At 40.6% G+C, this 13,980-nt stretch overlaps 1 protein-coding gene across 4 annotated transcripts in view; it reads left to right on the forward strand.

Moving 5' to 3' along the window:
- TAL1 (TAL bHLH transcription factor 1, erythroid differentiation factor) overlaps nt 1-13,980 on the forward strand; it is a 47,303-nt gene that overhangs the window by 2,938 nt on the left and 30,385 nt on the right. For all 4 annotated transcript variants that reach the window (XM_040360542.1, XM_040360543.1, XM_040360544.1 and 1 more), the window contains exon 2: nt 4,267-5,145. In XM_040360542.1, coding sequence (XP_040216476.1) covers nt 4,316-5,145 — 830 coding nt within the window. In that variant the 5' untranslated portion in view covers nt 4,267-4,315. The remainder of the gene's footprint in view (nt 1-4,266; nt 5,146-13,980) is intronic.

Below are 13,980 nucleotides of genomic sequence, written 5' to 3' on the forward strand. Positions count from 1 at the left end.
ATACATATATATATATATATATATATATATATATATATATATATATATATATATATATATATATATATATATATATATATATATATATATATATATATATATATATATATATATATATATGCATACAGTAGTGTAATATACATCATTATGTGTGTCAGTGTTTTTCTCAAATTGTGTATACTGTGTGATTACAGCCACAGTTGTACAGCAAATAGTTATACAGATTCATGCATGTTGTTGTATTCATTATATGTACTGTGCCTACCTACTGTGTGTGTTGTGTATAATATGTGTACTGTGTGTATTGTATGTATTGTGTGTCCTGTGTATAATATGTGTGCTGTGTATACGGTGCGCTGTATGTATTGTGTGGTGTGTGTATAATACTGTATATGTAATATGCATTTTGTATGTACCGTGTGCATTGTGCATACTGTGTATTCGTGTGTAGTGTGTATATGGCATATACTGTGCATTGTGTGTTCTTATTGTGTGTACTGTGTGTTGTGCGCACTGTATATGTTGCGTGTGCTGTAGTGTGTGTGCTGTATATATTGGATGTACTGTATGTTGTGTGTGCTGTATATGTTGCATACTGTGTGTTGTGTTCTGTATATATTGTTTGTACTGTGCATTGTATATGTTTTATGTACTGTGTGTTGTGTGTACTGTATATGTTGTATGGACTGTGTGTATTGTATGTACTATATGTTGTGTGTACTGTATATGTTGTATGGACTGTGTGTATTGTATGTACTATATGTTGTGTGTACTGTATGTATTGTATGTACTATATGTTGTGTGTACTGTATGTATTGTATGTACTGTGTGTTGTCTGTACTGTATGTATTGTACTGTGTACTGTATATGTTGTATGTACTGTGTGTTGTGTGTATTGTATATGTTGTATGTACTGTGTGTTGTGTGTATTGTATATGTTTTATGTACTGTGTGTTGTGTGTACTGTATATGTTGTATGTACTGTGTGTTGTGTGTATTGTATATGTTGTATGTACTGTGTGTTGTGTGTACTGTATATATTGTATGTACTGTGTGTTGTGTGTATTGTATATGTTGAGTGTACTGTGTGTTGTGTGTATTGTATATGTTGAATGTACTGTGTGTTGTGTGTATTGTATATGTTGTATGTACTGTGTGTTGTGTGTACTGTATGTATTGTACTGTGTGTTGTGTGTACTGTATGTATTGTACTGTGTGTTGTGTGTATTGTATATATTGTATGCACTGTGTGTTGTGTTCTGTATATATTGTTTGTACTGTGTACTGTATATGTTGTATGTATTGTATATATTGTATGCACTGTGTGTATTGTTACCTTCAATGCCCTATTCTGATCAGTTGGGTATATTCCTCCCACACATACGTAATGGAGATAATGATGTGATATGGAGGAGATCTTCTCATACTCTCATGGAGGATCTCTCTGTTATAATAAAGTACAATGACTCTTGTCTATAATACACATATAATAGGGGAGCAGCTCTCATCTATAATCATCAACATATTTATTTTCCATATTTTCATTATGCTTCAATTTCTAGAATTATTATCAATATGAATTATTCAGCAACAAGTTAATGGGATTCAGATGAAGCGACTATAGAGATGAATATTATATTATATATTCATCTCTATTATATAATGTCTTATAACACACGTTTCTTGGGTATATTATGAGCACAACGTACAATACAAACACAACGTATTATTTGATAGATAGTATAGTCTAATACTGCTGATAATCTCTGAGTAGTATTATGAGTACACGGAGTATAAAGAAACACATGGACACCAACAAAAAATTGCTGTAAAATAGAAATTATACGGTTTATCAAAACATTGACGAATTTAGTAATATGTATAAAGCGATGCCCTATATAGATCCTGTATAATAATAATAATAATAATAATAATAATAATAATAATAATAATACAAATAATAGCAAACACATCAAAGACAACAACAATAATAATAATAACCACAATATTATTATTAATAATAATAATTATAATAATAACCGCATCAAAGATAATAATAATAATAATAATAATAATAATAATAATAATAATAATAATAATAATAATAGAAAATAGGAAAACTACTACATCAAAAACAATATAATTAATAGCAATACTAACTACAATTGTTATTATTATTATTATTTGTATTATTATTATTATTATTATTATTAGTAGTAGTAGTAATAATAGTAGTAGTAGTAATAGTAGTAGTAGTAGTAATAGTAATAGTAGTAGAGAAACTAGACGTATTACTTTTATTTTTACTACTGCTGTTGCTACTACTAGTCGTCGTAATAATAATAATAATAATAGTAGTAGTAGTAAATGAGAACCATTTGTTCTCTTCCTAGAAGGTCATCTTTCTATATATACCCCATGCGCGGATAGTGCCTAGGTTTATTATAGTCTACCGCCCCTGCCCCTCTTGCTACATTGCTGCCCCCTACAGGTAGCACCCTGTAATCCTCATGCAGTGTGAGGACATTGTAGAAGTGTGATGTTGTGAAAACAAGAGAGGCTATTCAGGGACAATCCACAAGTGTCATCTATAGGGAAAGCTGACAGTAATGCTGTGCCTTGTAGTCCCACACAGCTAAAACATTGGAGCTTTTGTAGGTTGAAGACACAATCACAGTGACAGGTGAAGGCTTATTCTGTTACAATTGCAAATGTCAATCAAGCGTCCTTTGCACAGATCATTCAGATATGGATTCTGATTGGTCGCTGTGGATAACTGCACTCGGTGTGTCATTTTATGTTACAAAGTATATATGTCGGGTTGTGTTCTCTCATCTCGCAGTCTAACCTATTGCTAATCACTGCAGCAATACATACATATGATACATATAGCTGACACAGCATAGAACTGACCATCATTTATTTACATGGGTTCATTTATTTATTTATTTTAATTCAAGCAAACACACATATTGCAGAGTGGCGTGTGATACGAATAAATGTTTGTGTTGTATAGTAATTCCTATCAGATATTACTTATGTGTGTGTTGATTAGTACTTAATATCAGATGATAAACTCTATCATATGCAGCTATGTGTGTTCAATTGTAATGTATATCAAATATTAAGCTAGATCTTATGTGTGTGTGTTGAATTATAAATCATATCAGATGTTAAACTCTCTACATATCTGTGTGTTGATTATTCATGACTGAGATATTAAGCTTTATCATGGTCATACCAAATCATATATACATATATATTGTACAATACAGATGGCTGCTGGTCATTGCATAATGTTGTGTTAATTATATGGTCATTGCACAGTGTTTTGTTGATTGTACAGTTATTGCATAGTGTTGTGTTGAATGTATGGTCATTGCACCGTGTTGTGTTGTCTGTATGGTCATTGAACAGTGTTGTGTTGATTGTGTGGTCACTGCACAGTGTTGATTGCGTGGTCATTGTACAGTGTTGTGTATATTGTGTAGTCATTGCACAGTGTTGTGTTGATTGTGTGGCCATTGTACAATGTTGTGTATATTGTATGGTCATTGCACAGTGCTGTGTATATTGTGTGGTCATTGCACAGTGTTGTGTTGATTGTATGGTCACTGTAAAGTGTTATGCTCATTTTATGGACATTGCACGGTTTTGTATTGATTGTGTGGCTATTACACAGTGTAGTGATGATTTTCTGGTAATTGCACAGTGTTGATGTTGATTGTATTGTCACCGCACAGCGTTGATGTTGATTGTGTGGTCATTGTACAGTGTTGTGTATATTGTATGGTCATAGTACAATGTCGTGTTGATTGTCTGGTCATTGCACAGTGTTGTATGGTCATAGTTCAGTGTTGTGTATATCGTGTGGTCATTGCACAGTGTTGTGGTGATTGTATGGTCATTGCACAGTGTTGTATGGTCATAGTACAGTGTTGTGTATATCGTGTGGTCATTGCACAGTGTTGTGTGGTCATTGCACAGTGTTGTATGGTCATAGTTCAGTGTTGTGTACATCGTGTGGTCATTGCACAGTGTTGTGTGGTCATTGCACAGTGTTGTATGGTCATAGTACAGTGTTGTGTATATTGTGTGGTCATTGCACAGTGTTGTGGTGATTGTATGGTCACTGTACAGTGTTATATTCATTTTATGGACATTGCGCGGTGTTGTATTGATTGTGTGGCCATTGCACAGTGTTGTGGTTGTTGTGATCCCTCCTTGGCACATGTATGATGGGATTTCTTCTTCTGCCCCCCCCAGGTAGGATTTCGGTGGGAGGTGACAGCGGTGCTATGATTCTACCCTGAGGATGATGGAGAGGTTGGGGACAGCAGAGATGGGAGACGCAGCCGCTCCGGATGTCATCTCACCCCCCCGACAGGCAGAGGCGGAGAGCACGCGTGGAGTGGAGCAGAGTGGGGTGAAGGAGGGGGCGGCCCCCAGTTCCCCCCCTCGTGCTGTGCCGGTGATTGAGCTGCTCAGGAGGGGGGAGGGATCGGGGAATATAAAGGCCAGGGAGCAGGAGCCGAGACTGCAGAGCCTGAGTACCAGCGAAGGGTGCAGAGCCCCCCCATCCACTGAGATCTGCAGAGCCCCACTGACCCCCTCTACAGATCTGAGCAGAGCCCCACTGACCCCTTCTACAGACCTGTGCAGAGCCCCATTGACCCCCTCTACAGACCTGTGCAGAGCCCCATTGACCCCCACCACTGAGCTGTGCAGAGCCCCCCTGACCCCCTCTACTGAGCTCTGCAGATCCCAGCTCACCCCAACTACTGAGCTTTGCAGACCCCCCTTGAACCCATCTACAGAACTCTGCAGACCCCCACAGACCCCAACCACAGAGCTGTGCAGACCCCCACAGACCTCAATCACAGAGCTGTGCAGACCCCCACAGACCTCAATCACAGAGCTGTGCAGAGCCCCCCTGACTCCAACTACTGAACTCTGCAGGACCCCTCTACCCCCAACCACAGAGCTCTGCAGACCCCCCATCCCTCTGCCTGTCTCCGGACCTCAAGCTGAGCAAGCTGCGGAAGCCCGAATGGTCCAGCTGAGCCCCCCAGCATCCCTCCCCATCCAGGCGGCGGGCAGAACCATGCTGTACGGACTGAGCCAGCCTCTAACCCCTGGCAACAGGTAGGCAAATCTTATATTCTATTGTCATTTTAGAGTTTTGTTGTGTTGCTGCCTGGACCACCTGAATGATGCACATGCCAGCCTGCACTTCCTACTGCCCATCCCTGCCAATGCTGGCCATACACTATACATAGGTGTGCACAGCCTATTGCATGTGCGTGTGCATGTGTATACAGTATATACTGTCGGTGTCAGTAGAGCAGTGGACAATGTCAGCAGGGCAGAGTTTGGTGTCAGTGGGGCAGAGGACAGTGTCAGTAGTTTTTATTTTTACTATTTTATTATTTTTTACAATTAAATTAAAAAAAAATATTTTTGTATTATTATTATTATTATTATTATTATTATTATTATTATTAATAATAATAATAATATTATTATTTACAATTTTTTTTTTTTTTTTTACAAGTTTTTGGTGAACTATCATGGGTCTAAACAGGGGGGCATCTATTTTTTTTCAAATGTATTTATTATTATTTACAATTTTTTTTGGGAGCCCCATTAGGGGGCTTTGGTGAAATATCGTGGGTCTAAACAGGGGTGCGTCTGCAGCATACAAGGTGATTAGGGTGTGCCCAGGCACACCTGGCACACGCCTATGACACTATACAATCTGATTGTACAATCTCTATGTAATATGAGGACAGACCTAAACAGACCATTTCATTTGTATATAATAAGGCACAGCCTTGCACTATATAGTTGATGGCAGACCTAAAGAAGCTTGCATAGTGTATGGTCAGCAATGCATTATGCTGATATCCCTTAGCCACTATTATTCCTGCAACAGTTTTTTTTTTTAACTTGCAATGCCTGTGGAACTACAAGTCTTTGTATGCCTTGCCTGTTGGGATCTGGAGTCCCATTAAAGTGTACATGTCTGTCATGCCATTATACTTCATACCTTAAATGATACCCCTTGCTGCTTGGTAACTCACCATTATCATTAGCTTAGCATTGGACAATCTTCAATGATGCTTCTAGCAGCTTAGCCATAGACAGATTGCTCACCAAGAATGATGGGTGTTGAGGCATTTGCCCATCCTTGATGCATTGGCATCACTGCACTTCTAAGACCCGCCGCCATATTCTTGAAGGATGGATAAATGCAGGGCGCACACAGTCAGGCCCTGTACACACGACCGATTTTCTCGGCAAAAACCAGCAAGAAACTTGCTGTTTTGTTTTTTTTTTGCCGAGGAAACCGGTCGTGTGTACATTTTTCGACGAGGAAACTGTCGAGGATCTCGTCGAGCAAAAAAGAGAGCATGTCTTCTTTTTCCTCGACAGGAATGGGGAAATTTGGCTCGCCGAGATCCTCGACAGCCTAACAAGGAACTCGACGAGCAAAACGATGTGTTTCGCCCGTCGAGTTTCTCGGTCGTGTGTACGAGGCTTCATTGTTTTGTTCCCCTTTCTCCATAGAGGAGGTAACAATTGGCATTCTCTTGCAGAGATTTCCGGCAAGTTGGGAAATCACTTTGTGCAATAAAGTGCACTTTCAACACTTGGAAGGTCTCATTATCTCCCTGCAGGGTGCAAATACATCACAATCCTGATCGTTATGAGAAAAGATCAAATATATTGTAACATTTGGGAAGATACTTGGATGGCCTTTGTGCCAATTTCACAGTGCAGAAAATCTCACAATTTTTACAAATGTTTTACATTGCAAAACCTTTCGCCAGTAATAAATAGCCACCTATGTAACCTGCCTGATCTATTTTACACTGCAGAGCATCTCCCATTTCCTAGGTAGACCATTGTTTCATTTAGAAAAAATATTTATTGGTATTCCCCTCTAATGTAGTGATGCTAAAATTACAATATTCACCGGAGGAACTAAAAAGAGAGGTGCTACTTAAAAGCAACAAATCAGAATTTATGTCTCATGTTAGATTTTCAGGTTGCAAAATGAAAGCTGAAACCTGATTGATTGGTATAGAAAAATGAAAATTTTCTGGAAAGAATTACTATTTCAGGAACTGGTTGTGTGAAGGAAGACCATAATGTTTTAAGTGACAATGCAGTAAAGAAGTATTATGCCGATATTTTGTGGTAGCCGAATTCCTGGACTTTATGTGACCAATTTTAGGATGTGTATGGCAGTTCTAAATGTACTCCCACAAGTAAGATGTTCACCACCAGATTTGGACAGGTTGGATAAGGGTGTCCATGTCTATGAGATTTAGTATTCATCACCAGATTTGGATAGGTTGGGTAATGGTGTCCATATCTATGAGAGCTAGGACTCACCACCAGATTTGGATAGGATGGGTAATGGTGTCTATATCTATGAGATTTAGCATTCATCACCAGATTTGGACAGGTTGGATAAGGGTGTCCATGTCTATGAGATTTAGCATTCATCACCAGATTTGGATAGGTTGGGTAATGGTGTCCATGTCTATGAGAGCTAGCACTCGCCACCAGATTTGGACAGGTTGGGTAAGGGTGTCCATGTCTATGAGAGCTAGCACTCACCACCAGATTTGGATAGGTTGGGTAATGGTGTCCATATCTATGAGAGCTGGCACTCACCACCAGATTTGGATAGGTTGGGTAATGGTGTCCATATCTATGAGAGCTGGCACTCATCACCAGATTCTGATAGGTTGGGTAATGGTGTCCATATCTATGAGATCTAGCACTCACCACCAGATTTGGATAGGTTGGGTAATGGTTTCCATGTCTTTGAGAGCTAGCATTCACCACCAGATTTGGACAGGTTGAATAATGGTTTCCATGTCTTTGAGAGCTAGCATTCACCACCAGATTTGGACAGGTTGGATAATGGTGTCAATGTCTATAAGAGCTATCATTCACCACCAAATTTGGACAGGTTGGACAATGGTGTCCATGTCTATGAGAGCTAGCACTCACCACCAGATTTGGACCGGTTATGTAATGATTTCCATGTTTAGGAGAGCTAGCATTCCCCACCAGATTTGGACAGGTTGGATAATGGTGTCAATGTCTATAAGAGCTATCATTCACCACCAGATTTGGACAGGTTGGGTAATGGCGTCCATGTTTATGAGAGCTAGCACTCACCACCAGATATGGACAAGTTGTGTAATGGTGTTCATGTCTATGAGAGCTAGCATTCACCACCAGATTTGGACAGTTTTTTTTAGAGAGAACAATAGATTGTCCAGAACTCATTATTGTTGTTCCCACTAGCATTGTGCGAATATTCAGGCTTAGGTGAGGCTATTGGGTGTATTAAATGATTTATTTAACTGATCAAAACAAGTTGGGTCATGCCCCCCCTCTGACCACATTAGTTCTAATTTTGCCACAAAATATCACAATATATCGTAGACTGTACTGTCTGGCACTGCTGAACAATGCATCATCACTGGTTCAATGACAGATCATACCATCCAGTGTCCAACCTCAATGTAATGCTTCTTCATGCAGTGACTGTGGCTGGCAGTCGTTCTGCAGACCACAGTGGAATAAGAATTTCAGTTCTACACAATTTCTAGTTCTACTCCAGAAGATCTGGTCCCCAAGATTAGATCTTTAAGCCTTTTATACATCTAGCTATAGACAAGAATGGTTAGATGTGGAAGATTCTGCCATTTACTTGATCATGATGAGGACAATGAAAACAGACATATGATGACATCATCTAAAAATAGATGTATCTATTGTGCAAACCCCATTTGTCCCAGACTCATTATGTTCCTATTAATGAACCGAGGGGGGTCGACCAACATATAAATCATGGTTTATGTTTAAAAAAACAAATAATTGTTGTGATTGGTCATGCAGGAAAAATCGTGCCATTGTATATATTCTGCTCTATTTATAGCAAGTGATATAGTCATAGAATAGTGGCGTACAACGTCCAACATTTTCCAGCCGACGTGATGGAGGTGGCTATGTTTAAAGGGAATGGCTTTGCGATAATTTTCACATCCTTTGCTATTTGTTGTGCAGTACTTCTCTTTGTGCCTTGAGAGAAGACTGGTGGTTTTTATTTGCTTGTGGTCACCTTACCATAAGGAGTTCATACATTCAGTACCAGTGGAAAAGCCAAAAATAAGCCAGTAGTTGGTATCCAATAATTGTCCTTGTTTCAGTTAAAACATAAAACATCACTGGTTGCTAACATCAACCACTAGAGTTTTCCTTGTACTTATAGTAGGGAGAATATAAACATAAATGTAATTGGTTAACAATTCTTTGTTCGAAACCCAACAACCGCTTTGCACCGTGTAGAGCCATCTTTGTGGATAAGGGGCTTTGAAGAGACAACAGTGATTGTGATGGGTTTGTCTAACATCTTTATTTGATATCTTTCTCAAGAGTGATTGGCCAGGGGGACACCTGCCTGCCCCTATAGACATGAGATTGTCTTTGGAATTGGACAAAAGGAAGCACAGTAGATGCATCCATGTGTCCGGACTGCTTTAGGCTCCATGCACACAGGAGATTTGTGTTCTACCTGTAGAAGCAGCTCAATGTTCTCCTATGTGTCCATGTACATTAAGGCCTCGTACACATGACCGAGGAACTCGACGGGCGAAACGCATCGTTTTCCTCGTCGAGTTCCTTGTTAGGCTGTCGAGGAACTCGACAAGGCAAGTTTCTCCATTCCCGTCGAGGAAATAGAGAACTTGCTCCCTTTTTGGCTCGTCGAGTTTCTCGACAGTTTCCTCGACGAAAATGTAGACACGACCGGTTTCCTCGGCAAAAAGATATCTCCCAGCAAGTTTCTTGCTGTTTTTGCCGAGATACTCGGTCATGTGTACGAGGCTTAAGGTGTTAAGAGGCATATTTTGAGTTTAAAGGCATTTAAAGTTTAAAGGCGTTTAGAGGCAGAAAAAAAACCTTCTGGTTCACGTTTCTAATTGGAGCTTGGAGGCAGAAAACTTTGTACAAAAATTCTCTATATGAGCGTTTTTTACTTCAAAGAGAACAGACATTTTTTTTAGCCCGGTGTGCATGGAGCCTTATGCTTATAGACGATCGGACATTCCGACAAAAAAAACTGTAATTTTTTTTCCGACGGATGTTGGCTCAAACTTGTCTTGCATACACACAGTCGCACAAATGTTGTCAGGAAATCCAAACTTCAAGAACGCGGTCACGTACAACACGTACGACAGCACTATTAAAGGGAAGTTTAATACCAGTCTTGTTAGAAGTTTGGTGAGAGACAATTCGCGCTTTTCAGCCTCGTGCTTTTCAGTCCGTTACAGCGCGACGAATGTGCTATCTCCATTACGAACCCTAGTTTTACCAGACCGAGCGCTTCCGTCTCGTACTTGATTCAGAGCATGCATGGAATTTTGTGCGTCGGAATTGTCCACACGCGCTCGGAATTTACGAGAACGGATTTTGTTGTCAGAAAATTTGAGAACCAGCTCTCAAATTTTTGTTGTCGGAAATTCCGACAACAAATGTCCGATGGGGCCTACACACACGGTCGGAATTTCCGACAACAAGCTCCCATCGAACATTTGTTGTTGGAAATTCTGAGCGGGTGTGCGCGGCATTACACTTGCATTCCATGACGTCATGGGACCCAGACTGTCCAGTTTAAAGGGCATCTCACTGTGTACATCCATAAAGTACACGGATGTGGGATGGTGCAGTGCAGGATTGGTAGTTTATGGATATCCCAATACTTTCTTTCTTTCTAATGCAGTATATTTGATAGGTACTTATCTCAATGCTCCACAGCTTCTTCAGATATTTACAGAATGGCCAGTTCTTCCAAAACGTAAAGCATATCTGAATTCAAGAAAAAAAAAGTAATATACAGTCAGGGGCGGACTGAACATTGAGTCACTCGGGCACTGCCGAGGGCCCCATGCCACTAGGGGGCCCCATCAGGGTTGCCAGGCTCAGTAAAACCAGGGACAGTATGTAAAAATCTTTGTTTTTTTTTGGATCTGTCCCTGAAATGTCCGAAACCGACATGCTTTTGATGTGAAAATCCCGAGATTTTAGCTGCCCTGCCTCTGCACCTCCTCCTGGCGTGGTGGCTATCTGTAAGCCCAGGGGCCCCATAATCTTCTATTGCCCGGGGGTCCCATGAGTTGTCAGTCCGCCCCTGTATACAGTACTGCAGCTTACCTTACCAATCCTTAGATATTGTAACTGCATTAGTTTCTTTTTTTCTTACCTTCTTTTACATTATTTTTACCTGGTGACCCTGCCAGCAACTAGTAACGTGCTTGGGTTCAGTCCCAACTTGGGTTCAGCCAAACCTGGATGTCAATGCTGTCCTAAGCATCTCTTCTAGATTGTGTACATGCAAGCTGCAGGGCGTGGGGTGTCCCCGGCAAAGCTCATCGGCCTGGGAACGAAAGCTGGTTCTTGGTTTGGCCAACCATGGGTTCAGCGAAACACAGAGCCAAACCTAAGTCATCTCCACCAGTAACACACTTCCTGTCCTAGGGTGGCAACGCTCACCCAATGTTCTGTATTTATGGAGGATCAGCATTGTCACTCTATGGCGCTCGCTCCTGATCTGGACTCCAGAACACCCCCTTCTCATCTGAGGCAGGGCTGATAACACTATATAAAGCCTCGTACACACGACCGAGAAACTCGACGGGCGAAACACATCGTTTTCCTCGTCGAGTTCCTTGTTAGGCTGTCGAGGAACTCGACAAGCCAATTTTCTCCATTCCCATCAAGGAAATAGAGAACTTGCTCTCTTTTTGTCTCGTCGAGTTTCTCGACAGTTTCCTCGACGAAAATGTACACACGACTGGTTTCCTTGGCAAAAAAATATCTCCCAGCAAGTTTCTTGCTGGTTTTTGCCGAGAAACTCGGTCGTGTGTACGAGGCCTGAGATTTCAATGCAGTAGAGGCACAGGATGTAACAAGCTCGTTGTATGTTAGGCAGGATCAACAAGTATTTTTTGCACTTATCAAACAGATATAAAATAATCTTTTCAATGGTTTCAATTTTGGCAGCAAATTTTGATTCAGTTTTAGTCTTAAGCCTTGTACACACGATCGGATATCTGATGGAATCTAATCCAATCCGATGGATATTTTCGTCGGATATCCGATGAAGCTGACTTTCATCAGTCTTGCCCCCACACCATCAGTCAAAAATCCGAAAACGTGGTGACGTACAACACTACGACGAGCCGAAAAAAAAGTTCAGTGCTTCCGCGCATGCGTCGATTTGATTCTGAGCATGCGTGGGAGCATCAATAGTTTCAAAAAACTATCATGCCGCGTACACACAACCGTTATTCATGTCATGGAAAAAAACAAGTTTTTCTCGACGTGATTCCTCTCAAGCCTGCCTTGCATACACACGATCGTGATAAAAAATGCTGGAGCAAAGTGCTGTGACGTACAACACGTACAAAGGCACTATAAATGGGAAGTTCCATTGGAATGGCGCCACCCTTTGGGCTGATTATGCAAATTTCCCTTCTCATAACTTGCTTCTGAGCATGCACTTTTCTTTTCCCTGTTGTTTAAGCCTATACACGGCCGTTTTTCACGACGAGAAAAACAAAAAAATAAAAATAGAGAAGGTTCTAAATTTTTAATGCCCATTTTTCTTGTCGCGAAAAATGCCCTGGAGCCCACACACGACCAATTTAAAAAATTGAATTTTTCTCATCATGAAAAACAGTTGTGCGTACGCGGCATTAGATAAACACCTAAACGACCACAACATACAGGGATATACAAGGGAATACTGAGGCCTCGTACACACGATATTTTTTTGCAGAGGAAACCGGTCGTGTGTACATTTTCGTCGAGGAAACTGTCGAGAAACTCGACGAGCCAAAAAGAGAGCAAGTTCTCTATTTCTTCAACGGGAATGGAGAAACTTGCCTTGTCGAGTTCCTCGACAGCCTAACAAGGAACTAGATGAGGAAAACGATGTGTTTCGCCCGTCGAGTTCCTTGGTCGTGTGTACGAGGCTTCACATATAATCACACCCACAGGTTGGACTTGATGGACTTTTGTCTTTTTTCGACCTCACCTATTATGTAACAATGTAACTTCTAGCTCAGCATTCTCCAATAGTAAACAAAATTGATCAGGGATAACGGGACCCCTCATTATAGTTGCTGTAGATGTGAAGAATTAGTCATTTAGATGAGAAAATATTATTGCTGGAACTGTCAAAAAAATAATAATAAAAGAACCTAGTAGGAGTTTCATCCAATCAGCGACCACACCAAGGAGAAGAATGAATTTTGGGAGGACTCCGACCCAATAAATTGACTCCTCTGCACATTCCACCTGATGCATTATAATCTCATTAAACTACAATTTATTTCTCTACACATTAAACATATCTACTGCTTATCTAATTGGTTTTGATTACCACCTGAATCAAATTTTTTTAATATAAATAAAGAAACAGGAAGCCGTCGTTTACCAATATTACGATGTGACAGAGAAATAACTGAGCCTGATCTACATCTTCCTGTTTTGTAACACTGTTAGTGAAAAGATCAGATTGAATGATCGTCTTATCATGAGATCAGCCGAAAGTAATGACGTGTGTTGTTGTAGAGTAGAAAATACATCTTTATGCCATGTGACATAAATTCTAGACAACCATCATATCATGTCCCGAGTACCAGGAGTATTAAAAACCTGGGAGTTTTATATCATTAGAGACTGCAGCCTATTATCTTCTGTGAGGCCAAAACTGTCGTTTGCACTGGACGTGCTGGGTGTGCCTGGGCACACCTTAATCACCCTATGCGGTGCCAATTCCCCCTGCTTCCTGGCATTCCCACTCCCCTCCCTGCTGTGCTGCCAGCTTCCCTCCTCTCCTCTCCCACTGACTGCTGTAAGGGATGTTTCAGGATGGATGGATGAATGAAT

Source organism: Rana temporaria, chromosome 7, assembly GCF_905171775.1.
Source record: "Rana temporaria chromosome 7, aRanTem1.1, whole genome shotgun sequence".
Classification (NCBI taxonomy): Eukaryota; Metazoa; Chordata; class Amphibia; order Anura; family Ranidae; genus Rana; species Rana temporaria.